This window comes from Cynara cardunculus (genome assembly GCF_001531365.2).
Source record: "Cynara cardunculus var. scolymus isolate 2C chromosome LG 15, CcrdV1, whole genome shotgun sequence".
Taxonomy (NCBI): domain Eukaryota; kingdom Viridiplantae; phylum Streptophyta; class Magnoliopsida; order Asterales; family Asteraceae; genus Cynara; species Cynara cardunculus.
In genome coordinates, this window is record NC_037542.1 from 18,455,391 (window position 1) to 18,483,064 (window position 27,674).

At 35.3% G+C, this 27,674-nt stretch overlaps 3 protein-coding genes across 6 annotated transcripts; 2 read left to right on the forward strand and 1 right to left on the reverse strand.

The window, feature by feature from the left end:
• Positions 1 to 2,697: 2,697 nt before the first annotated feature.
• Positions 2,698 to 9,193, forward strand: LOC112528047 (GTPase-activating protein gyp7-like). Of its 4 annotated transcripts, none has more exons than XM_025138939.1 (5): positions 2,698 to 3,542; positions 4,355 to 4,508; positions 4,643 to 4,692; positions 7,565 to 7,618; positions 7,734 to 9,193. In XM_025138939.1, the coding sequence occupies exons 1-5, from the start codon at positions 3,355 to 3,357 to the stop codon at positions 8,944 to 8,946; spliced, it is 1,659 nt and encodes a 552-aa protein (XP_024994707.1). In that variant the 5' UTR covers positions 2,698 to 3,354; the 3' UTR covers positions 8,947 to 9,193. The 4 variants fall into 4 exon arrangements, with proteins under 4 accessions (XP_024994707.1, XP_024994708.1, XP_024994705.1 ...); XM_025138940.1 differs by having other exon boundaries at positions 4,355 to 4,490; XM_025138937.1 differs by having other exon boundaries at positions 2,698 to 3,193.
• A 1,475-nt stretch (positions 9,194 to 10,668) lies between these two features.
• LOC112528105 (protein HLB1-like) lies at positions 10,669 to 19,729 on the forward strand. Its single transcript, XM_025139027.1, has 14 exons — positions 10,669 to 11,022; positions 12,459 to 12,575; positions 14,868 to 14,937; positions 15,326 to 15,439; positions 15,957 to 16,040; positions 16,164 to 16,214; positions 16,377 to 16,406; positions 16,519 to 16,581; positions 16,701 to 16,766; positions 16,865 to 16,993; positions 17,327 to 17,362; positions 17,771 to 17,890; positions 18,216 to 18,404; positions 19,534 to 19,729. Exons 1-14 carry the CDS (start codon positions 10,706 to 10,708, stop codon positions 19,642 to 19,644), a joined length of 1,497 nt encoding a protein of 498 aa, XP_024994795.1. The 5' UTR covers positions 10,669 to 10,705; the 3' UTR covers positions 19,645 to 19,729.
• Positions 19,730 to 20,373: 644 nt separating this feature from the next.
• LOC112527583 (metal-nicotianamine transporter YSL1) lies at positions 20,374 to 24,496 on the reverse strand. The gene is made up of 8 exons (XM_025138304.1): positions 24,307 to 24,496; positions 23,838 to 24,227; positions 22,398 to 22,561; positions 22,171 to 22,265; positions 21,938 to 22,075; positions 21,666 to 21,855; positions 21,454 to 21,568; positions 20,374 to 21,369 (listed from the first exon to the last, which is right to left on the reverse strand). Exons 2-8 carry the CDS (start codon positions 24,220 to 24,222, stop codon positions 20,444 to 20,446), a joined length of 2,013 nt encoding a protein of 670 aa, XP_024994072.1. The 5' UTR covers positions 24,223 to 24,227; positions 24,307 to 24,496; the 3' UTR covers positions 20,374 to 20,443.
• Positions 24,497 to 27,674: the final 3,178 nt, after the last annotated feature.

Genomic DNA, 27,674 nt, shown 5'->3' on the forward strand with positions numbered 1-27,674 from the left:
ATATATATATATATATATATATTCAGATTATTAACATTTTTTGTGCTCATCTCAATAGGCACCGATATTGTCATTTTTATCCACCTTATGTTTCTCAACATATGAATACAATTACCTCTATAGCATAACTTACACACATGTAAAACCCTTGAAAAATGGTTGTATGGAGCCTTTAGCTTCATCTTCTAAACCGACCCCGTCTATCCTCTCACATTCTCTAGGAGGTCTTTGAACAGAATAACTCCTCAAGAAACTCGATTGATTAATGACAACACTCTATGCACGATCTTTGTTATCACCCTGCCATTTTCCTCCAAAAACATTGGTATAAAGTTGAATATTTAAGTTGTCGCAATACTAATAACAAAACATTGAATGGGGATCGGATCATGCTAAAAAAAAGGTATAACCCGTATCCTTAATCATACAATCATGAATGATTTCATACAGTGATTAACCATATACAACAACAATAACTGGATTTGATTTACGATTATGATCAACAACTGAATCACTAATATTGTAATAAAACTTGCACTTGTACTTGTAATCAAGATCTTAATTAATGAACTCATATGTGCAATTATGACCAAGGTTTTGGTTAATTAACTCATATGTTTCATATTAATAAAAATCTACAAAATCTCATGTGATATGCATTTGGAATCCATGTGGATGAATGCATCTATGGAGTTGTCTTGTCCCCATGCTTAAAAAAAGTTGGCATGTGCAAACTCCCTTAATATTCTCCCCATTCTTATCCAACTTGCCTTTTATTACCTTTTTTTTATATAGATATGTTATCGATGAAATTGTTGAAAATACTGAATACAATGTTTAAGATATCTTGTGACGATAGTTTGTGTTAATCCAATTATAGTAATGAAAACCTTGGTAGTGGAGTTGGTTGGAATCATGAATCTGCTTTATCTGATTTTGATATAGATAAATATGTTTTTTAATACAGTACACGATTCAAAAACGAATGGTTTTGAGGTACCCAAAAAAAATACTATAATTATATTTTTGTATTGTAACAAACTAACTAATTATTTGGTATGTTTTTTCCAAGCAATTTTTATTTTTTAGGATGTAAATTTAAATTTCTTTTATTTTTACAAATATTAATATATAAGTTTATTTACCATTTTTGAAAAGTTATATTTATTTCAAAGTTGCCCACCACCTTTTGCTTTTGAAAATATCTGATAAAAATCTTTGATATTTATATTTATAGATTTACTCAATGTCTATAGATAAAATAGAGAACAAAAAGAATTATTAAGGGTCCGTTTATTAAACGCTTATCTGGGTAAGTGTTTGTTAAGTCACATTATCTTACTGGATGAATATGGTAAGGACTAAAAATTTTACATAGTAATAGCGAGACAAGGACCAAGAGTTTTTATCTGGTAAGTGAGGGCGATGACTCTTACCACATTAAGCGCTTACTGGGTAAATTGTTGCATACGATGCCGTTTTCGTGAACTAAAGTCTTACCCAATAAGTATGTGGTAGTGTTAAATTTTATCGGTAAACGCTTACTGGAGTAAGTGTTTGGTAATTGATCCCTAAATTTAGAATATTGTAATAAATTTTTCAAAATTTTATTTAACTGTGATAGTTAATATATCTTAAGATTAAAAACATATTTAATACAAATATTATTTCTATACTTTAAATCTTTAATTTCAGGAATTTTTATTGATAAAAATAATATTTATTTATTTTAAGCAGCTATTTTTAAATTTTGTACACTTTCTTTCTTGTATTTTTTTCTATTTTAGAAGAAGTTTTGAAAATTTTGTTAAAACAAAAAATTTAATTCAATATCTGTAATTTTTTATCTTAAAGAATCTATTGAGGATGAAGAGTCAGACTCATTATTTCAATTAATCTTTATATTCTTCGAATGGATCTCTCAAGGGATGTTTGTTTCAGACAGATAAACGAAGATTAGAATGGAAATGAAAATGACATGTAATAAAATTAAGAATGAAATCTCAGTTCCCGTAATTTAACTTGAAATGAAGAATTGTACCAATGAAAATAACTTCATTATATTATATATATAATCAAACAGTTTTTTTTAATATTCAATCTTATTAGAGTATCTCTAATAATTTCAACAGAATTTTCTCTAAAAAGGAGATGAAACTTCAAAATCTCTAAAACAAAAATACATTCAACTTCAACCAATTTTTTCTATCTCTCTAAAAATTGAATTTCAGAGTTTTATGTCCATGATAATTATAAGGGTATTCACGAAATGCAACGAGATACATCTCAATTTTAATGTTTTATTTTATTTTGTCTCTATCAATGCTATAATACGATTTTATTTGGTTTTGAGAAGAAAATAATATTTTTATTTTTGAATAAAATATAAATTTGAAGGTATCATAAAAAATTAAAAAAAATATATCGATATCGATATCAATATCAAGTTAATTATTAAAAAGATTTTTAATCTCTCTTATACTTTTTCTATTTAATTTTTCAATATAAAATATGTGGAATAAAAAACAAACCAAAAATCTCAATTTTTATTGGTTTAAAATCGGTTATTGAGGTTGTATATAAGAATTGTTGGGCCTAGAGTTTGGGCCTGTTAAAAAGGAAAAGCATTGATAACTACCATTCGACAAGGCACACAAAGATTGCTGATGTGAGTGTGTGTGTGAGAGAGAAAATGGAGATGCAATCGTCTTCGTCGTCGTCATCATCATCATCATTTATCATCTTACCATGAGGATACTTAAATAGATTCGAGTATTGTGCACTGACAATTAATCAATACAGCAGAAACAACACCCCGCTTTGGGAAAAGGGGCACTTGGGCGTTGAGGGGGGGCCAGGGGTGGTGTTTTAAAGAGGTTATGGTGTGGAGGAAATTGGGCCCAACCACCACGAGGAGGAGTAAGGTTGAGATTCTGATTTCACTCCTGCCGCTGTTGCTTTTCTCATTGATGTTCGACGTCTTCTCCGGTGGTGATGGTCGTCGGACAGGTTTTGCTTTTGTTCAAGGTGCCGTTGGAAAGATCGACGGAGGTGCTGGTGCGATTTTCTGGATTACCGGCGGTGGTGTTGGTGCTAATGGTGGATATGGCTCCCCATCTAATGTCGGAATAGCTATCGCCGTGACGGTCATGGCTGGTATCGCCGTGGCCGCCACCCTCGTTTACTCTAATAGGTAAAAAAGAAGAGAACATTTACAATTACTTCAATCAAGCATCCAATTCGAATTAGATCAATCAGAACCCTAAATTCCTAATTTCATTCTCTAGGGTCACATAGGTTATAGATATAGTTAGTATACATATAGATTTACTAGAAAAAAAAAAGAGAGGAAAGATGTTGGCCTCACAACAGAAACAACATGTATTGAGAGCACTCCGGCGGAGTCACACTTCGTCGCCACAATCATCTTCGAATTCGTCGTCTCCGACATCGTCATCCTCGTCGTCATCGTGGATTCATTTGCGATCAGTTCTATTAGTCGTTGCTTCCTCGTCATCATCCTCACCAATTTCTACTACTAGGTCAGTTCCTCATTCATCTTTCCTTCGTTTTCCAGATCTCGATCTCGAACTAGCATCTTTTACTCCAAAAAGTGCACTGATCTCTTGTTTCTCTACTTGCTTAGCCGATCTGTTGTAGGATTTTTACTTCTGTAGTCAAGACACCTACCTTTAACCAGATATTGTATTCTTTAATTTCTTCAAGTTTTTAGGGGAAGAATCATTCAAACTGGTATAATTTATTTCCTTTTCTTTGTCCTTGTATAGGAAGAAGTCTGTCATTTTTCCTGAACTGTTTCGAGTTATTCCAACACTGTAGCTTCGGTGCTATATTGACTCTCTTAAAGATTTTAGAGAGGAACCTCGTTGCTCCACCTTGGAGTTGTATTAGTTTTTTCTCCTTAAATGCCTTACGGTTTTGTTGTATACAGATTTTGCTTAAGCAGATTGTTTCAGTATAATTGTAAACTTGTAGAGAAGAGAGAGGAGGGGGAAGGCGATGACATGTTTTTTTACCAAAATACTTGACCTCTGCTCTATTTCTATCACTCGAGTGTAAGAAATGTTAATGCTCTTCGATATGGGCCATCACGAATTTATCAATCTTCTGTTAAACTAATAATATTAAAATCTTTTTCAAGTTCAAAATAGACCATTGAGTTTTACACTTATACGAGAACCGCATAAGCTGTCTCTTTCCAGACTACTTTTGTCATTGGTTATTACTGCACACTAGGGGATTCTGAAGTCTTTCATACCATCTGCAGTTCTTTATTACTTCATTCGATTTGTGGTTTCCTATAATGGGTAATTTTTTTGTTATTGTGCTGTAGGGGTCACCTTCAATCACCTTGGTCAAGAAGGAGAAGAAAAAATGCTCTTCAGCCAAAACAATGGAGAAGTTTATTTGATGAAGATGGAAAACTATGTGACGGTGGAGTGAAGTTCTTGAAGAAGGCTAGAAGTGGAGTATGTTATTACCTTGACGTAAACACACATGAATGTGTTTTATGTTTGGCTTTTAGTTAAATTTCAGTTTTAATGCCTTTCAAATGCTTTTTTGGTGTGCTCATGGTTGCTTCTGTTATTTGATTATGTTATGCAATATATGTTTTATGCAGGGTGTTCATCCTAGTATAAGAGCAGAAGTTTGGCCGTTCCTTCTTGGAGTGTAAGTACCTAAGACCTAAGACCAATCATATCTTCATGTATAGTTATAACTTGTCAGAACATATGCATTTTGCATTGACATTAGGTGCATGAACTTCTTTACATCTTACTCTTAAGACTGTATGATTAGTGCATTTTATTGCCTGATGTTTCTTTATTTGTGCTATAAAGGCGTTCTTTCTTTTTCTTTCACTCTTTACATTGAAATGCTTCTAGAGAGATCTACTTTTCCTGACTGTCTTGGTTTGCAGTTATTGGCCCTTTCAAGTATTGTTTCCTTAACATTTATATAGGCCTTTGTTGGTTGCATGGTAACATTTCCCTTTTATAGCTCATGCATTTCTGCAATATTACTGCCTATATCAGCACTTTGTATGTAATTGTGTTAGTCACTAACAGTTGGGCTTTGTCTCCTTGCAAATTAACACTTTCCTTTCCTATATTAATTTTATTTTGTTTTCTTCAGTATGAAAGTTGAGCTACTAAAGACAAATAATTATGAAATCCGTGTGCCCACTGAAGGAACTATGTGCTTGCATTGTAAATGGGCTTGTTTAGTCATAGCATGCCATAGGTTGATGTGTAGCAAACGAGAGTGAAGGCTTCTCTTCAGAGAGTGCATATATGAATGTTTTAAAACCTTGATGAGCTGTACTATTGAATAACTAAGTTCACAATGGGAGACTGGGTTGCAAGTGGTGCAGGAAAAATTCAGTTGACTAGGTCTGCAATCTGATAAGCTGTTTGTAGTTTTATTTTTATTACATATATCTAGTTAACAAGTACAGTTTGTTATCAATTGTAATACTATCAGACCAACTCTTGATGCCACATTTGCACTTATTTGTTACTTCTTTGAAAACAATGAGAAGTCAAGGTGCAAATAGAGCAAGTGATTGGTTTTTCTAGTCAAGATATAGCAATATACAATAAGATTAAAGGAAGTAATGGATTTTCTTGAATAGGGAAGCGTATAGTTGGGTTCTCCAAACACCTCTAGCTTTCTTTATGAGGCCAGGTGATGTTAAGTGGTTGAAATCTTTCCTATCATGCATCTGTATCCTAATTGATTTTTCGTTGCATTTAGGTTCTACAAAAAGTGGATATTATATCGTAGTTATATATGTTACCTAAAAGCACAATTTAATTAGGAGAAAATAGCTTAATGCATGGATGCAATCTCCCAATATCAGTTCATTCATTATGCATTTTTGTCATATCTCCCTTCTGTCTCTTCTCACATTTATTATCTTGTGGCACAGCTTTTAGAGCTCCACATTTGTGTAGATATACGAGTGAGGACAACCTACTAACATTTTTCCTTTTACAAATTAAAGGGGAAACATTAATTTCTTGATCCTGATCTGAACATGCTACACATGAAATGCATTAAAATGTCTATGAAGCGCCTGGTTCATCACTAGATTTTATAGCCCTAATCTACATTTTCTTAAAATGACAAAGGTATATTTTTCTCCATTGAACATGGATCAGCAAATTGAGTGAAGATATTGGTGCTTTTGAACAAAGTTGGCTCTTGTATGAACCACGGTTGAAGGATGGCTGAACAGTCATCATGTGGCAGGTGCCACCTATTTTAAAGTGAATGATAGCGAACCAATACATAACATATACACTAGATCTAGGTTGCTTCATCTGACATAAACAGAGTTCAATACTGATAGTATTTATAGAACTATATGGTTGTAATTTCTCTCATTGAATCTTCTTGGACTAGATCAGAAAGGCCTTCTCTCCATCGTTGTGTTAAGATTCATCCTTGTATGCTGCTGCTGGGGGATATGACATGGGTAGGGGGGTTAATTGGGTAAGTTCTTTATCACTGACCAGTTTTGGCTGATTGTTACGCATATTGCTAATATTCATGTATAGGATCATATAATCCTTCTTATGGTGGGGTTGGGTTCCGGTGAGAAGCGTATGAAGAGATCTCCACCATTGGATCAATTTTAATTGAATGTCAACGCTAATGAGGTGCACCATGATGCACCGGATCAATTCCCTTCTAAAGCGCAATTCATGGGTGGGCATGAGATTAAAAGTGATATTACGCTTTTCACCTTAACTTCCATTCTCACATGATCCTTCACCTCTTATGGTGTGAGTTTTAGGATTGGACGGTAGTCTATAATTATGGTACCTCAGAGGTCAAGAAGGGTGCTGTATCTCTCATGTTGGTACAAGGAGCAGATCAAATTTAAATGATACTACAAGCTGTATTTCTTTTGATGAGACATTAAACTATAAAATGTAAGATAAATGAACAAGCGCCGTGGTGCCAGTTTTTGACCTCTGGTTGTTGTTGCTGTGAAGAGTAACAAGAGCATTTCCACTACTCCTGGTTGCTGTATACATGTGGGAATGGGAGCCTCATATGTTTTGTGTTTTCTTACAGTAGGCGCAAGCCGTGCAACTGAGTTTCGGATATGCAAGCTAGGGGATTATAAATTGTATATCTAGCAGATTAGGTGATGCCACTTTGTTTTTATGGTTTTCATTTCAATCTAAAATACGATCAACCTAGGAATGCCATCTCTTTCTCACTCAATGCTTTGGTTGTTCATGGTTTTTGTTTCAATCTAAAATATGATCAACCTAGGAATGTCATCTTTTCCTCACTCAATTCTTTGGTTGTTCTAAGTTTGGCTCCTCAAGCTTCAAATAGACGAAATGGACACCAAAGTTCGTTATTTTTCTGTAATTTTTAGAGTTCACTCAAAAGTTCATTAGCCTAGCTGAGCACCCGTTTTGGTTATACAGTTGACCCACATGTGCTTCTACACTTCACATGCATTTATAATGCATACAAGAGACTCATTTTGTTATCTGAAAGCATGCTTCTTTTTTTGCAGCTATGATCTTAAAAGTTCGAAAGAAGAACGAGATGCTGTTAAAACTAAGAATAGGTATCTGATTCCAACTCCAAGTACCTGCCATTTCCCCATCTAGAGTGTTTTTGTCTTTGAAAAAGGAAAGGAGATGTTCTATTAACAATTTTATGTTTCAATTTTTTTCTTACAGGAAAGAATATGAGAAGCTTAGGAAACAGTGCCAACAAACTTACATACGAATTGATAAGAGCACACAGATAAAGGATATCTCTAGAAGCAGCAGCAACGAGGACAGCAAAGATGGAAGTCAAGTCCTAGATTCTTCTGCTGTAGGCAATACTGACAGTAGCAGGAATTCTGTCTCTCCTGAGGCAGATCGTTCAGCTGGTCAGAATCAAGCAGAAGATCCTGGTGGTGATGGAAGTGAAATCACTTGCAAAAGTGACACTGGTGCTGAAAGCGAGTCTTCTGATTCCGACTCTTCCGAAGAAGCTGATGACATGCATCCCTCTCCCACACCTGAAAAAGTCACGGATGAAACCGATATCAACAGACATCTGAAGGATGACAGTGACACGGGAGGTAAAAACCCAATTCCATACAGGTCTGAAAGTTTCTCTACATGGCAGCGAATTATACGGCTGGACGCCATCCGTGCAAACGACGAATGGATCGTCTACACGCCATCTCAGGCAGCAGTGTCTTTGATCAAGGCACATCGGTCAGCGGAGAGTGTGTGTTTAAAGGAGTACAATCACCTGGAGGCGTGCAGGATTTTCCACGCTGCACGTTTAGTTTCAATTCTTGAGGCATACGCATTATTTGACCCAGAGATTGGTTACTGCCAAGGAATGAGCGATCTACTCTCTCCCATCATCTCAGTGGTAGAGGACGACAGTGAAGCCTTCAGGTGCTTTGTGGGTTTCATGAAGAAAGCACGACATAATTTCCGACTGGATGAAGTGGGGATAAGGCGGCAGTTAAACATAGTATCGAAAATCATCAAGGGAAAGGACTCTCATCTTTACCGGCACCTGGAAGAGCTGCAAGCGGAGGATTGTTTCTTCGTGTACAGGATGGTGGTGGTTTTGTTCAGGAGGGAGCTGAACTTTGAACAGACACTCTGCCTATGGGAAGTGATGTGGGCAGATCAAACCGCCATACGGGCAGGAATCACGAAATCCGCTTGGGGGAGGATGAGAATGAGAGCCCCGCCAACGGACGACCTGCTGCTGTACGCAATAGCGGCTTGTGTATTGCAGAGAAGGAAGCAAATCATAGAGAAGTATAGCAGCATGGATGAAATACTGAGGGAATGTAATAGCATGGCTGGGCATCTGGATGTGTGGAAACTGCTGGATGATGCACATGACTTGGTGGTAACTCTCCATGACAAGATTTAGGAGTTGATTATCATGAGGTGCTTTTTTTAAAATTTGTTTCTTTTGGGTCCGATCCATTCACCGCGTCGTCGCGTCTGCTGCTGGTTTAGTATGTTGAGTGAGGGGATGTTTATGTTGATTTTCGATATTGCATCTGTATCTCGTTTCAAATAAGTTACGGATATTTTTGCCCGCACTCATCCCGGGTGATGGTGGCTTTTTCCTAAAACTAATCCTTTATAAACAAGCTTTTCGTTGCCCTCTTCAACATATCCATGTCGTTATTCCTGAATACAAAACTTATACATTTCAATGTAGAATGTTGGTATGCAACTTACTGTATGTTTGCTAGCAGCTTATGCAGTCAGCTTCTATAGGAGAAGGGGGGGGGGGGGGGGGGGGTATGTGGAAAGTTAACTTTTTTCTTCCGACTTTCACTTCAACCCTGTCTTCTTCTTTGGGCAGAAAAATCAAGAAACCAACAGCTCCAATGTGGGAGTTTTTGAAACCTATCAACATCTTCAGTTACCGGAAAAGTCTCAAGATATCGCCGGCGGTGAACAGAAATGCGGCGAAGTGAAGGATTGGGAGAGTGTGCTGCCGGAATCTGGTCAAGAACAATCTATTCTCCGTGGATCATGGGGGATGTAGAAGACCCGTCGATGGGTTTAAACCAAAATGCTTCACTGTTGCAGGCAGAGATATTCGGCGGCGACCACCATAAGTCATAACCACAAGCTTTCGTACCTCCAAAACCCCGATTTTTTCGCAATTGAATCCATCTCAAATCCACCCATTTGACGTAAAACCTCAAATCTTCTTCCATTAGAACAACAAATTTCAATGCCACACAACCCAAATAACAACCCGGGAATCATTCAATCCAACTTCCAAATCCCCAAAACTCCTTTTCTCGATTCACCTCCAAATCCCCAAAACCCACTTCAATTGCTTCAACAGAAGCCTTCATCAATCAAGAAAATGGCCCCAATTGATGAAAAATAAAACCATTACATCTTAAAAAAACAAAAAAGTCAATAATATTAAAAAATTAACGTTTTTGGTCATTTTATATTATATGTATAAGCAAAATTTATCAAATACTAAAAAACAATTTATAAGCTTATTATCTTTTGGTACCATTATAAGATAATCCAAAACAATTATTATAAAGCTTCGATCTATAAACACTTTAAAAAAACATAAAATTATTTTAAATAAGCAATTTCAAACATCCCGTGGTTTTAGCGTTCTGGATTTCAACATTCATCTCCGTTTCAATATAGATTTGATTAAACTATAAATTTGGTCCTTTTTGGTATGAAAAAATAGTAATTTAAATAAAAATTGTTAAAAAGACCAATTTGCTCTCATACTTAACAGAGATAGTGGACGAAGTTAGTATCAGGGACAAAATCTGTAAAAAGCTGCATACGTAGAGGGTTCTATTGTAATAAAATGAAAATAAAGGATCAAATTCATAAAATTTGATATACTTTAGGGACCAAATCTATAATTTACTCTAGTTATAGTTATGTGTTTGTATAATAACCCTCCTATTTGGATCTGCAGAAGGAATTTCGACTCATTTTGGAAGCTTCATGATACGTAACAACATCCAGACTCCATAAGTCTGCTATTTTGATTTTGAAACATGCTGCTATTGTAAACCCATAAATGGGAGTATAACGTAATCCAAAGGATTTCTGAGATTCAAAGCGTTCTTTCAGATTCAATTGTTTCTTTGTTTATTTTTCATCAACTATTTGCTGATTCAACAATGTCTACCAATGGTGACCCGTCGCAACTACGAAATCCAGATTCCAAATTTTATCCAGGCGAAGATGATTCCATCCAATCAATGGATGGATCATCACCTCACGACAATGTGGATCACTCTTCCAAACTCAACCAATCCGTCCTCTCCAATGTTAATCATATTGATTCCACCATTGTTGATCCGACACATAAACAAGAACCCCCAAAAGAACCAACTATTACTGCGCTACAGAAAGACCACGGGAGACCCATTGTCACTATGAGAGAATTGTTGAGTGAATTGAAGAATGGAGAATCTTCAGCCGCCCTTGTCCATAGGTCAGACTTTTTGCCGAATTTGATTTATTTTTTACGGTTGTAATTTCCGACTACAAAGAAATTTTTGTGTTATAATCAATCGTAAAAACCTAATTCTTGATCATTATGACTGGTTCTTCCGGTTTTAGTAGTTATTAGTTATAATTATGTGTTTGTATAATTGTATTCATGGTATAAAGATTACTATGATGTTGTATGAGTAGAGCTTAGGGTTAGGGAGAGTTATGATTAATGTAAAGCCAATAATTTGGTCCACGGATGACTTCAAATTTTAAAAAATCTATCCAAAATGAACTGTTGTAGATCATTAAGATCTTCAGATTTAATTCTACAATGCGAAGGTTATGCAGTAAAGAAATATAATGCATCATCTTTAGTAGTGACAAGTCTTTTTCCATCTAGAAAATTGTGGTGGAGTGTAGATTATGATAATCCTGTATCATTTGCTTCTTGAAAGTTAGGGCTGAGATCTGATTAATTATGGTCTTATGGGGAATACGCAATGGTATTTAGAGGGAGATGTATGGTGGATGAGCATGGTTTAGCGATATAAAGTATGGTTGTGTAGGTCCATTACAAATAACAAAAGCAGAAAGTTTCATAGACAAAACGTGTAAATTAGAAAAGAATGATTCTTGTGCTGCTCTAGGTAACTATTTTTAATCTCCAGCATTCTTGTATTCACCTTAAAAGTTAGACTTAATAGTCTATCCACATACGCCAGCTATGATTAGTTTTCTTTTTCCTTATCAATATGTGCCACCCCTATGGCAAGGAGAAAATGGTGAATCACGTCTTGCCTTGACTAGTAATGATATGTGCATCCTCCTACTTGAACTTTAGAATCCTAAACTTCTTGAAGATATATATATATTGGAGGTGAAGATCAATCTATGGGATTTGATGAGCCATAGAATATCTAGAAGCTGTCATTAAGAAAGCCCACAAGAATTTTCTTCGTGCAACTATGACCATCGTATGTAGTCGTGCTACCAACCACTGAGAACTCTAATCACTTGTGACATCCTTTGTTGGGGTTCGGTTTTATTTTAAGCTTTGCCACCCTCATGTAGGTTATCCTCGTTATTGCTCAAAAGCTTGTGGAGACTTAAGAAGGAAGCAAGTAAAAAGAAGATCATTTTACGGACTTGTGTTCTTAGCACTGTTATTGTTTTGGTGCGTGTTTCTCTTGGCCTTTTTCCAATTTAAAATCATTTTGCATTTTTGTTACTGTGGATCAAACTTATTGAGGCTTCTTTCTTCCATAAAAAACAGCTCTGTTAACTATCTGTAATTTGTGAATCAACATATGTCCTGCTCTATTTTTGGGAAAGTTTTGCCCTCTTTGCCTCTTGTATTGGTAGATATATTTCTCTTGAGCAAGAATTCAAATTGATTGATCATCTTCTCTTTTTCATGCACTCAACCTGCTTCAGTAAAGAAATCAAACATCATAGAGAACAAAGCAGTGTTGCCATGGCCTTGATCAACAATATCGGGGGATCTGATGAAGGACAGTCAAGGCATCGAATGCTTAAGTTTGCTGCAAAGAGGTATAGTTGTGTTATATGTACTTTACTCTTTAGAAGCTAAGCTGGTAACTATATTCAATCTTACAATGGGTATTTAGTTCTCCATCTTCTTATATCATACATCAGCAAACATTTCAATTTTCTCCCCCATTCTCCCTCCCTCCCACTTCTCTTATTTACTTATTTATTTATTTCAAACAGCCATTGTGTTGGCTAATAAGCATTTGTACTTTTCAATGATGCTTGCTAGTAAAGTTTACCTCCAATTGAACTACAACCAGACACTATATCCGTTATTGGCACTAAACAATATCCTTGATGTGGGAGTCAGATATGAATATGGGACTATATACTCGGTATTAACTGTAACGATCTATTGTAGTTATGCATGAATTGATCTCCCTGCCCATCTCTCTGTTCCTCGTTTTGCCAAACACACATCAATTATACTAACACAGATACATACATATATATGTGGAGACATGCATATATATTTGGAGACGTATACATATCTTCCACTTTTGATTGGTTTTCACATTAACAAACAAGTCTTTGCAATTGCCATATGATCATATCCAGCTCAAAGAAGCCTATAGGATTAGATTTATATTTCATGAAGTGTAAATAAGAAGCCTCTTGCTCTAGTCAATAGAACTTAGTCTAGGAAGCAGACGGGAACAAGAGCTCGGATGCGGAGTTCGTATATAGAGCTCAGATGGAGACCGTGTTGACTGAGAGATACTCGGACACAGAAGGTGTCCCTCGCATACAAAACCCGTGCCAAGCAAAGGAAGATCAAGCCGTAGTGTCGAAAAGTTTGAAGACTTGATGCAGAGCCTCTACACTATACATGTAGAACCTCTGGGTCACTTTCATCCTTAGCTGGCGCACAAAGTTTCCGGCGCATATCACAAGTGTTCCAATCAGAGACCAACACGTGTACGAAAACGATTCCAACTTTCAAGGATCGTGAAGGCTAATGATTTTGGATGCGTTAACAGAGTTTTAAGCCCAAGTTTTCGAAGATTCTGTTTCGATGGCATATAAAAGAATGTTTCCTCTAAGGAAACATATGTTCTGATAATTGCCAAATTTGAAGACGCTCCTACTAGAGAAAATACACTTGTGAGATTTAGATAGTTGTTGACAGTTTTCTTGTAACTTTCTTTAATTAATCAACACAACTGACTTGTTTAACATTTTAATTTCATTTGTATTTTGTTCATTTCTAGTGTTGAGTTCCAAACTTTCGCCACCTCTGTGCTGTGATCCTTGGAAGAGCTAAAACTCAACATGGCCCATGCAAAGTCATCAACCTCTGCACCTGCTCTGGATGAAGTTCCTCATCCATTGCAGTATTGAGAGCTGAGTCAATGACAAATGTTTCTCGTCTCGAACAAACTATAGGTCCGTTACAAGAACACAAATGAAATTTAAGTGTGGAACAAGTCGGCTTTTTTGATTAATTAAAGAAACTTACAAAAAAACTTTCAACAACTATCCAAATCTCATAAGTGTATTCTCTAGCAGGAGCGTCTTCAAATTTGGCAATTCTCAGAATATATGTTTCCTTAGAGAAAACATTCTTTTATATGCCATCAAAACAGAATTTTCGATAATTTAGGCTTGAAACTCTGTTAACTCATCCAGAATCATTAGCCTTCACGATCCTTGAAAGTTGGAACCGTTTCTTACACATGTCGGTCTCTGATTGAAACACTTGTGATATGTGCCGAAAACTTTGTGCGCCAGCTAAGGGTGAAAGAGACCCAGAGGTTCTGCATGTATAGTGAAGAGGCTCTATGTCTGGAATGAGGCTCTGCATCAAGTCTTTAAGCTTTTCGATGCTACGACTTGATCTTCCTTTACTTGGCACGGGCTCTATATGCGAGGGACACCTTCTGTGTCCGAGTATCTCTCAATCAGCGCGATCTCTGCATCCGAGCTCTTGTTCCCGGCTGCTTCTTAGACTAAGTCCTCTTGACTAGAGCAAGAGACTTCTTACTTACATTTCATGAAATATAAATCTAACAATCACCATACATCTTGTAGAGTACGATAAGGGTTGAACTAAAAATCCAAATCTGTAGTGTACATTATACCTACAATAAATATCTAGTTGAACATGGTTTGAGAGAATCATATCTTTATAATTATCTAATCTAAAGGATATTATTTCTTTTTTCTTGTTATTTCCATAACACTTCTCTTTGTGTGCATGTGTGTGTTTCTCATATAAAGATATTCATTTGGGCTCTTTAGTGTTTGATCCCTTACTTTTGTATGATTACTAGCAACTTGTATTTATTTCAGGTATGCTAGTGCAATAGAGAGAAATCCAGATGATTATGATGCGCTTTATAATTGGGCACTGGTTCTTCAGGTCTATTTCTGTGTACTTCTGCAGCTAAATAAGTTGTCGTTTTCAAGTAGCCAGTTTAGCTGAACTACGCGTTTGCAATAATTACAAGTGCATTATAATGTTCATCATGTGATTATATTGAGATTCTTGTTGAACTTCAAAAAGAATTTATTCTGTACGATCCATTCTTGGAGGTTATGTTGATTAGAAAAGAAAAACTATATAGAATGACCAACTTTTTTCTTCCGTCACTTATGGCAGCATATAGTTCATGTGTTGAAACTATCTTGTTACCACCTCCTATATTATCCTTTCACTCTTAAACGGGATATGAGTATCTATAGGTTTTGGTACATGGTATCAAGACCTCGATTATTCAACTATTCTCATATTCCGGTTCCATCTACAGGAAAGTGCAGATAATGTTAATTCAGATACTAATTCACCATCCAAAGATTCTTTGCTTGAAGAAGCTTGCAAAAAGTATGATGAGGCTACCCGTTTGAACCCTGCACTTCATGATGTATGCATCTCTATCCTTAGTATTAAATTGATCTTAATGTAATTACACCTCTAGCATGTAATCTTTTTTTTTTTTCCAAATCTCTCACTCGCTCGTCCCTCTCTCATGAAAGATTGTCTCTCCTCATACACATTTTTTTCCACCAAGTTTTATAAAACTTTTTTACTCCAAAACTTAGTTAGGTGTTTTATGTGTATCCATAAATGAACTAATTTTCTCCTCAATGCTGCATGGTTGTGTCCAATTGTGTATATGGAATGTGTGTGGGCACTGGAATGTCATGAGTTTCAAGTATTCTGGTCCTTGTAAGTTATAGCAAGGATAGGTGTGTTGTTTAATTGACATTTGATTGAAAAATCATGCTTCATTAGGAAAGTTCACCATATATTGAACGTTATTCATTATTATTTGATTTACTTTTTCTCACATTCCCTAGGACGACCCTTGATGATGATATGATTATGATTACACTTTCCTTCTTATCATGTGCCAGTATTTACCTGTTGTCCAACTGCAGGCTTATTATAACTGGGCTATTGCCATATCTGATAGAGCCAAATTGCATGGCCGTACAAAGGAAGCTGAAGAACTATGGAAGCAGGTTAGGCCTCCAAACCACACTTTTTTCTGATGCTATAAGTTCCACAGTTGCACTTTTATCGTAGACAATATATGAAAACTTGAAAGTGGAAGCAATGCATATTTTCTTCTCTTGATCTTGCAGGCAACAAAGAAGTATGAAAAAGCCGTTCAACTAAATTGGAACAGTCCCCAGGTAACCATGGAACATGTTTACCTTTGTATCATATAGCTTTGTGTATTTAATCACTTGCTTGTCATTTGGTGATGCATTGATGCTTTCTGTCATATTTACTTGCAAAGATATAGTGCAATACTTGCTCCTTGCTTATGACTTTGTGACACAATGCATTTTCAGGCTCTCAACAACTGGGGACTTGCTTTACAGGTGCTTCTACCTGCAAACACTTGTCTGGAAATATGATATGTTCTCTGATTTAAAATCTTCTCATATATTTCCTAAACATTTGATATATTAACATCAAGAATGGGTGTTGCAGGAATTGAGTACAATTGTTCCTGCACGAGAAAAACAGACAATAGTAAGAAGTGCAATCAGTAAGGTATCAAATATTATCATTTGGGCAAAAAGAGTGTCGCCTTGCCTTGTTATTGTAGTTCTGCTGGATCTTATAATCTTTCATCATGCATGGTCTCCTAATGACCTTTGTTTTCTGTGAAGTTTCGTGCAGCAATACAGTTGCAATTTGATTTCCATAGAGCAATTTACAACCTCGGCACTGTTCTGGTCAGTTTACAGTATCTTGTTTGCTTATATGGATAGGACAATGTTGTATACTCCTTTGCAAATCTGAAATGAGCTTATCATTAATCTTGCTTCTGTAGTATGGATTAGCAGAAGACACATCAAGAACTGGAGTACCAGTTGTTGGGCACGCGGTTTCCTCCAGTGAATTATACAGTCAATGTGCTATCTATATTGCTGCTGCTCATGCTTTGAAACCAAATTACTCAGTTAGTATCTTTTATTCCTCTATTGTCATCTAGAGTTTCAAAATAATCTGAAGCTTCCCTGACAATGATATAAATGCATTATTTTGCTTTGAAAAACTTTTACTAGTAGAAAGTGGTAATTGATTCAAGTAGGCACAACTGTTCAAATGTACTCAAATTAAGTTGAAGTATCAAGTTTATATAATGGTAAATAAATAGAAACAGGTTGCAAAAAACTGTATAAGAAGTAAATATTTGTCGTAATAATCTTTCCCGTGTCTTTCTTAGAGGAAGTATGTGTACCTACTATCTGTGCATGATTTAAATGTAATCTAGAGGTTTTATCAATTGCAGGTTTACAGCAGTGCCTTGAATCTTGTGCGGTCCATGGTCAGTATATATTACGATCTATAGTTTCTATTCCATCTTATATTTACAAACTTGATCGGAGAATGATGATTGGTGATAATCAACATTCATAAACAAGTCACCTATTGTTATTTCATTTATTAGTTGTACTTTCAACTGAATTTTAATGAGTCAATTGAAAGCCTTTTTTTGTGAATCTCTTTTGTGCACTACCACCATTGTTGGTAAAGTGTATTCCAATCACAACCGAGATGAAAACCTATCTGATGAGAAGAAGTAGAAAAGATGGGATATTCATAATCGTGGAATGTTTCCTTGCCCACTTACCAAACCAAAGGGGAATCCCTTTTATTATTTTGCTTTGTCCTTTCCAATCTCAATAGCTTAAAAAGTTCTTTTCATATTTCTATTGGCTACTTTGCTTTGCAGCTTCCTTTACCCTTTTTAAAGGTTGGATATCTTACAACGCCACCGGTGCTAAATCCAGTTGCCCCACATAGCGATTGGAAACGCTTTCAATTTGTTTTGAATCATGAAGGACTTGTACAGGTATGATTTTGATCTTCACATGTCCTCGAATAGGTGGATAGTGTACAATTTCACATCTATATATGCATGTGTACACAATTTACACTACAAGCCTTATATGAGAAACATTACCTTTTTCACATCTTTTCAAGAAAGGAGGATCGGTTGTTAGAAATGTAAATCTATTGGGTCGCCATATTAACCTCGCTGAATTCTGGTTACTAGTGCTAGCGAAGGAGGGAAGTGGGGTAGAAACCGTTGCGATGATTTTTGGAAAATTTCATGTTTCTGATAATGTTCAATGCGATCACACGTCACATAATGATTTAGCTTTCAATTATCGTAGATCCATGATGATGAGCAAAAACAGATGGCAAAGGGTATTCCCTCCATATCTGGAGATAAAACAACTAACGTCAGACCAGCTATTAGAGTTGATATTCCAGACGTTGTATCAGTAACAACATGCTCAGATCTGACTTTACCACCTGGTCCTTCCATCTTCATTGATACGATTCGTGGACCAATATTCTTGGTAACTCCCGGCTCCTCTCTTGCTAATTATGATTGATACTACCCGCTATATATTTAGTATTATCATATTCGTTCAGTCTTTTTGAAGATGGAGATGTAGTGACAACAGTAAGAGTGGTTTAATGATACTTGGTAAAGATCCACTCCCTAACCATAATATGAATTACCATGTGGCGGTGCACTAGTTACTTAACTTTTTGTGGTAATGAGTACCAGCAGAAAAACTGAAAGCAAAGAATCAAGTTCATGATTTAGTTTTTTCTTACACCATAATAAGGAAATCATTAATAGAGGGAGGTTCAGGGGAAAACCTCCCAAAAAATGAAAAATTGATGAACACCCTTGTAACTATTCATTTGGACGGTATGCACATATGTATACAAGTAATTGAAGTTGTTTTTTGGTTTTTTGCATGTGTGCATGTTGTGCACATATGCGTACCGGACAAATTGCTTAAAATTATTTATATGCACAAAAGCATACCGTCTAAATGAATGGTTACCAAGGTGTTCCTCAGTTTTTTATTTTGTTACGGTTTTCTCCTAAACATGACCCGTCATTAGTATTCATTCAATTGTAATTTATCATTGTCCAAGTAAAGTTTTGATGATGAGTTAATTTTACTAGGTGATAGGGTTCTTATGTAGTGATTCTATGTTTCTAACAATTTTCAATGTCAAACTAGTCAGCATGCTACCACATTCAACATCAACAACCTTTTTATCCCAAACTAGAATAGGCAAGTTCTAAATAGAACCCAAAAGAAATCATCAATAGTTGAAATCCATAGGGTTCCAGGACATGCATAGGTATTGGAAATATGTACCAAACAATGATTGGATTCATCATTTAATTCCTAGGTTTTTGTGTTTGACAATTTCTGAAAATTGATGAGTTGACTGCAACCTAGGATATATGGTGGTTTTCACAAAAAATATCAATCTAACAGATGTACCCTGTTAACCTTTATCTTACGTGCTTCTTGCCGATTATGTAAATATACATCTACTACTCCGTATATTTTCATGTTCTGTTGGAAGGAAGGCTTAATGAAAACTTTTGTAATTTTCTTTTTGCTGTATACTGATAAGTATACATGTTTAGTTTTATGTTCTGCTTTCTTTTCTCAGATTGCAGATTCATGGGAATATTTGGACACGTGGCTTGATGCTATTCAGCTAGTTTACACAATATTTGCACGGGGTAAGACTGATGTTCTAGCTGGCATAATAACTGGATAGAGTTTTGTTTGTATTGCAAATGATTTTTTTTATTCAGTCTTAAATGACTTGTTAGGATTAGGTCTTGCTTGTAAGATTCTTGTATATGATTCAATCGTTATAGAATAAAGTTCACCCAACATACTTTTTCCCCTCTTCCATATCTATGTGTGAGCTGCTGGTGAATATTATGACCTCTTAACTTCATGTGTGAGGGGTGAACAATGAATAAAAAGTGCATTACTTATGGGTTGTTTGGTTAGTTTTCCATTAAGTCATGTATGGATAAAGATGTATGTGTGGATTAATCTATATGTATAGATTGGGAAAGTTTGTTTTTGGGGTGGTTTTTTCATAGATGGAATTATTAAGCCACTACCAAACAACCATATGTAGCTGACTGATAAGCTGTGAGTTCCATTAAGCTCATTAAGCTGCTAACAAATAGGATTGGTGATACCACTTGGGCAACAGAAATGCATGACTATATATTTGTTGCCACTTTGTATTGCATAGTCGTGTTGCTACAAATAGATTTGTGTCTGACTGAAACAATAATGTTAACTTGGCATCCCACCCTTTCATCAGGTCACTTTGATCTGTGAATTATAAATGTACTAGACGGAACCATGAACCCGTTACAGAGATGGCACAAGATATTTGAAATAATTGATATGATGATAGACTATTCCTGAATCATATGGGCTAACGACGTCAACTGACTATTATGGAGAGCAACCAAAGCTCTTCTTGACACAGCAACTATGGTTGATTGTATTATTGCATCTTTCCAAAACTAATCACAAAATTTAGTTGTAATTTAAGAGGTTAAGAACTTCATACAGATTGGGGGATTTATTTTGGCCAAAGCAAGAACCGAGGCGGGTAGTGTCCACATACCTTCACCACAGATCAAACCCGAAGCCACCGCAGGAACCATAGAATCAGCCTTCTTAGCATTAACCTTTTGCCATATGAACACAACCAAACTTCCTATGCACATATCAATAGCAAAATAGCCGCCAACCAGAAAAGGAACAGCCATGCATATTGGCAATGGCATCCACTTGCCTATCTTTTTGGGTAATATATCTTTGATCATGTTGATTGCCACAGCAAAGGCAAAGAAACCGTAACACAATTCTAAACAATGCTTAGGCAAAGCGGAAAACCCTTGGACCCCAAGAATCGCCAAGTTTCTGTAAATTATTGCGTAAGGTGCCTTGTATTCTCCATCAGGATTTCCGATATCAAACGCCTTGTAGAAGAGAAAGAAGCTCAAAGGTGACACAATGCAGCCTATGGCAGTGCCAATGGCCTGACTAAGAAGCATAGTTCTAGGAGAAGTCAAAGTGAGCTGGCCTGTTTTCAGGTCATGCATCAGTATGCAAGAAACTGAGACAACTGACTTCACCAGCCCACAACCAGCCATTCCGGCCACCACTCCTTGCTCTTTTCCAGCCATTGCTGCCATCATGAAAAGCCCAATTTTCCCATAATTATACGCCATGTTAAAGTCAGTCAGCCCAGCTCCATAAGCATTACAGAAGGCCAAAGAAGGAGCAAAAATGTAGGCAATAATCACATAGTACCATTTGACCTCGGGAAACATGTAAGGTATAGCGATTACAGCGATAATAGCAAAGATAATATATCCAATTGCTCCAATAGACATGGGTATAGTTTCTCTGATGAAAACCTCATTTTGTTTTAGCTCCTCTTCGTTAACCTTCTTCTCGATAGCTACTGTAATGAAAACAAGGTATATTCAGGTAACTAAGCAGACAAAAAAAAAACACAAACTTAACGAGTCTAGGCTGTCTTAACAACCTGGATTAAGATTTTTGGTCTTGAATCTTCCATGCACGCTCATAGATGTGATACATAGTATCTTGACGAAGTTGTATAGCCCATCACCTAGGATTAGAGCAATAGAAATAAAGGCCTGCCAATCCAAGAAACATTGACCTGAGATGAGCACAGAAATAGCAATCAAATGTGTTTAATAGAGGGGGGAAGATAAAATATTGAACCAGCATCACCTTGTAACCATTGAGACTTTTCATGCTGCTTTCAGGCAAACCAGTAGGGAACCAGTCTCCCTTGTTCTTTTCGATTAGGGGCCACATTATCCCCCACGAGACCACAGCTCCGAACAGCAATGACAAGTTCACAATGTGAGGGCAAATCATCCCAGTCCCCACATAAGTCATGCTAAAGTCAAAGTAAAACCTACAACCAAATTCACAGTCATCGATCAGAATCAAGAAGTATCGGTGGGGGCTTTACAAGGAGTGATGAAACACAGTCATACGTGTTCTTCCAAGCTTTCAATCCAAAGGTAGGAAACTGAACAAATCCACATTCTTCTTCCTTTCCTGTAAAGAACCACTGAAAAAATCCCCACAAAAAACTTGCTGAAAAGTACTTTGCAAACCCCTTCACTTGCTTCCTACAAACAGCAAAGAAATTCAAAGAACGCTCGTGAGTTTTGACATTATCACGTGTTGGTGCGTAATAGGGATTTAAAAAGTTTGATTCAAGTACTTTGCCATATCGTCTCCCTGACTATGGAATCCGTTAATAAGAACCGCGGTTGCCATCCCACTTGGAAATACCAACTTATAGTCAACAATCAAAACCTGTGGAAAGCCAAATGAAACTCTATTAAGCACTCTTGAAATACCATTCATTCTGAGATGATAGTATTGAAAGATAATTAAAAGAAATTGTGAGCATGTAATCAGACAGGCAAAGAGAGAAGCTTAATGTACCTTTCGGAGTGGAATCAGTACAAAAAGACCGATAAAGCAGACCAAGAATGAGTAGCCCATCATCCAGCCAACACCAGGTTCTTTGTATGTCCCTGGAGAATTTGCTCCTCCTGCCAACTCATAAGTTTTCTTGTTCAATCCCAGTAAATAAGACCCATATCCACCTATATGATCATCACCAAAACCCCATAAGTAATGGTAAAATACTTGAGAAATTCTTAAGAAACAAGTACTATCAATAAGGGTGTATGCGGGTTGGGTTGAGTTGTTTACAACATTTTTACAACCCCAACCCAATTATGGCGGTTTGGAAAAATCTCAACCCAACCCAACCCATTTAAAAGTATAACCCAACCCAATCCTTGCGGGTTGAGGCGGGTTGGGTTGGTGGGTTCATAGTTACATAAATTTGACGAATGAAATAATTCATAAAACTTAAGTTTATATACCATACTATAAAGTGTCATATCTAAAAAAGCTACAATAGATTTATAGGACATTTTTGGACGTTTCAACAAGTGTTTTAGAATGATTGTTAAATAAAATGTCGTATTAGTTATTTTATAGAAATATTTTGAGAAGTGTCCCGTAAACTCATCTATCTATAAGACGCCTATGTTCATATGACAATTTTTCAAGTCGTGTCGTACAAAATAACTAATACGACACTTTATTTTAAAAGCGTCATAAAATTTGTTAAGACGCCCAAAATTATCCTATAAACATATTGTAACTCTTTCAGATAAGACATTTTTCTTGTTTCGTCCTATAAAGTATCATATTAGGACGCTTAGACATTCTATAAGATCTAATGTTGTTATAGCGAAATGCTATAACTAAACATTTTCTTTCCACTAAAGTACAACATAAAATGACGGAGTATTTAGATGGATGGATTCGTCAACCAAATATATATATCAATATCATTCATATTCTCTGACACATCAATTTATTATTGCTGCAAAAAAAATTCAAGAAAATTTTTCTCTTATTAATTAGATTATTTGTCATCATTCTTTGATCGTGAATCTCTTTTGGTAACCTATACGTTTAGATAAAATAAAATACAAACATTATATCAATAAAAATTATATAAAAGTATACATTATTAACATATATACATACATATAAATTTTTAAAAATTATATATTAGCTGTGGTTGGACAGTTTGAGCTAGGCCCAATCCAATTTCAACTCTCTTAATTGGCGGGTTAACAGTTTGACGGTTAGACGGGTTGGGTTTAATTGGGTTGGGTTAGGCAGGTTTCGCGGATTGAGAGTTTTTTGTACACCCATAACCATCAAAACAAGAACAAACTAACAGCTTTTGAAGAACATGGGTCTAATTGTTCATAATGACTTGAGAGAAAACTTAGCTTACTAACGAAGCAGATACCATAAAAGAAGAAGATAACATTAAGGTTTGAGAAGGTTAAAAACCTCCAATGGCGATGCTGTAACAGGCAACTGAACATGTCTGAATCATGGTATTTTCATGCCTTGTAAATGGAGCAGAGGCAACCCCAGACTTTTGGAGCATCTTCGTCCAACTCCTCATGAACACAAAAGCAAGAAGTGCAGCTGATACGTTCATATTAGGCGTCATCCCAGTCGTAAGATTCAGTTTCATGGCTATAATACTATAAATGCTCCCGATAATAACACTTGCCACAACCCCACGAACCGTAATCTGCTGTGTCCATGGTTGCAGCCTCCTTGAACCCTCAAGATGACGGTCACCATCATCCTTCTTGTCTTGTTCCATATCCTCTGATCTCTTATCTCTTTCAATCTCTCCATTCTCCTTCACTTCTGTGTTCATCATGGATTCTACATCAACAGTTTGATTATCAACTAAAACCACATAAAAGAATGCAAATATACCCTTAATTTATATCATCTCTCTCACCTTATATTTCTTTTTCCAATAACACAGACGCTGCACGTCACAACTCGCACACGACCTTAAAGTCGCCGCCAATCTGATACCGTTGAAGTCACACTCTTGATGTTACTTACACAAACTGTATATCTATTTTCTTAATTGATCTGAAGCCTAGCAGAAGAATTACAACCATTGTTTTGACAAACACAAGTTGTATTTGAAGCATGTTACTTTGCACTTTGGCACCCTATGCTTCCATTTGTTGGAATGTGACATTCCACCCCCTCAAAATGAAACTCGTAATTCATTAGCATAACATTTGATTAAAGCATCTTATACTTTCATTTTGTTTTCGGAAATTTTGAATATGACGGTAAAATACCCGTTTATTAAACGTTATCTTTTTAAAATAAATATTATATATATAGTTTTAACTATATATATATATATATAATATTTATTAATAGGGCCATCATGCAAAAGGTAATGGAATTTTGAAAATAATAAGAATAAAAAAAAGGATGAAAAGACGCATGGAGAATGGTGACCTCACAATGGGTTAACAGCGTATGGCGGTCGATTCGTTCCGGTTCTCCAAGGATGTGATTTGGTCTTTCATGAGTGCGTCTCGAATATTTACTATCATTACCGCTCCACGTTCAATGCATTTTTTTATTCTTAATAATTACTTCTATTCAGCCATCTGATTTGTTCAGATAATATACTTTGAATTTTTCCTTTTCTGCAAATTTTTAGGATATAAATTTTTTAGTTATACGGATCTATAAATATATCTTTTAATAAATGTTATATATAAAATTATGGAGAAAATAGTCTGAACTAATTTATCATCATCTGAAGCTAGTGTAATCTGTTGTTTTTTTCCGGTATAATAAAACTTCTTTTCTTCTGTTAACTCCAGTCCTGTATTTAATTTTTCTTTTTTTGCTTTACTTGATAGATTGAGGTTCTTGATTTCGTACAACATGATTTTTACCGTATTAGTTTTTTCTTAGTAGCTTGTTTGATATCTGAATTAAATAAACTTATATACTTAAATTCACACACAAAAAAAATCAAGCAAATCAGCCCTTGAAACGATTCTAGAGTGGTATACTTGCACAAATTTTTAAAAAGTTATGGGCAGATTGCATGAAAAAAGTAACGTACTTTAACTTGATTCATATTTCATGTAACTTACTTTTCAAACTTTCATTTTGGTACCTAAGATGTAAAGTTTTAAACGTTTAAGTACTCAGGTAACTGGTTGATGTGGCGAGTGATGTGGTATCCAACTCAGTAGTATTTGCTGACATGGTTAGTGACATGAAGTTTTTTTAATCTAAAATTAGTCTTTTTTTAATCTAAAATTAGTTTTTAACCGGTTATCTGAATGCTTAATTATTTAAAATTTTACATCTTAGATACTAAAGTGAAGTTTTGAAAATACATTATCCAAAATAAAAATCAAGTTAAAATACATTATTTTTTAAAATATATTATTTTTTCATACGATTCTTCCAAAAATTATCATTTGTTATCGTTGCTTACCGGCAATGATAACTAAAATACTAAACTCCAAGATGTAATAGAAAAATTCAAAAGTTTTTCCTATGCGTTGTATTTTAGTTAGACTTGAATGATGGATCATCTTGAATGACATTAATCTTTTTAAATGTAATTAAAGATTCAATGCGGTTACTGCGAGCTATTTACAAAGTAGGTGGTCGTTCTGATATTAGTCGGCTCGCATAGCGGGTTGAATATTCAGGTTAATAAATAAATAAATAAATAAATATATATATATATATATATATATATTTAGGCTTTTTTTTCAAAAAAAAAAACTTTTATTAGTCCCTTATGTCTGATTAGTGACGGTTTGTTTTTTTCCAATTTTTCAGAGGCATTTTTATCTTGTTCATCTCTTATCTGATAAGAGGTAAACCAATTTTTTATGTGTCTCTTATTGTTCTTCAAGTTCTTAGCAACGACGTTTCTCAATCGATTAAACTAAATCGATCATTTCTCTCAATCGATCCTTACCAAATTGATCCTAACATGTCTCAATTGATCTATTTTAATTAGATTTAAACGTTTTAAATAACGTTAATGACATATTTTCATTTAAATCAATGTTAATTATATAATTTAGATGTAAATTTTGTAATAATGATAAATAAATATGTGAAATTGTATAAATCTATCTATAAATTTAATATTATAATTTTCTAATGGATAAAATAGACAATTTAAATAAATTCAGACATGTATCAGTTAACAAAAACAAACAATCTTATTGATTCAGATTTTAAGACTTCAGCACCACCTCTTATTAATTAGAAGTGAAATAAGACTTCAACACCTCTTAAAAAAACAAAATGTAAACTTAATAATTAATAAAACTTCATTTTTGATAAATAAAACAATAAAAATTATTATTTTATTGATTAATAAAACTTCATTTTTGATAAATAAAAACAGTAAAAAGTTATTATATTCCCGATCATTAAAAATCTTTTGGAAATATAATGTATAATATTCCTTATGTTGGACTAAATTCCCTTTATATTTTGGATAAATTGTACGAAAAATAACGTATTTTAATTTAATTTTTATTTTAGGTAACGTACTTTTAAAATTTTTATTTTGGTAATTAAAATATAAAATTTTAAACCTTTAAGTAACCAGGTAATCGGTTGAAGCATTAGCTCTTTCTTCTAATGAACCACAATACATAAAAACTAATTTTAGATTATTATATCCATGTCAACAAATAATACCATCACTCAGCACATCACTCAACACATCAACAAATTATAATCTAGTAGATAATGGGAGACTGGATCAATTCGAAGTCTTTTCCATTGAAGAAAAGGAAGAAGATTTTGAAAAACGATCATACCAAAGAAGACCAAACCGAATTCATGAAGGCTACTGCATCAAAGCCGAGATTCCAAACTTTCACGGAAACCTCGATCTCAAGGCGGTGCTAGATTGGCTTTATGAAGTCGATAAATTTTTCGACATCATGGACATACCGATCAACAACACGTGAAGATTGTCGCGTACAAACTTTGCGGCGGAGCCGACGCTTGGTGGGAAAACATGCAAGACCAACGCCGACGAACGGGAAGGCGTCCCATAACGGAGTGGCCACGAATGAAAGAGTTAATACAGGGGCAACTTTTATCACCCAATTTCGAGCAAATTCTTAATCAGCAATTTCATAATTGTACCCAAGGGAATCGTCCGTCGTTGAGTACACAACAACTACAAGCAAGATATCGTCCTTTCGAAACGAAAGAAACAACGACCTGATATGATAATAGTCTGAAGTTTACTATTCAAGACCGATTGGGTCTTCAACCCTCTTAATTAATAAATTTTAG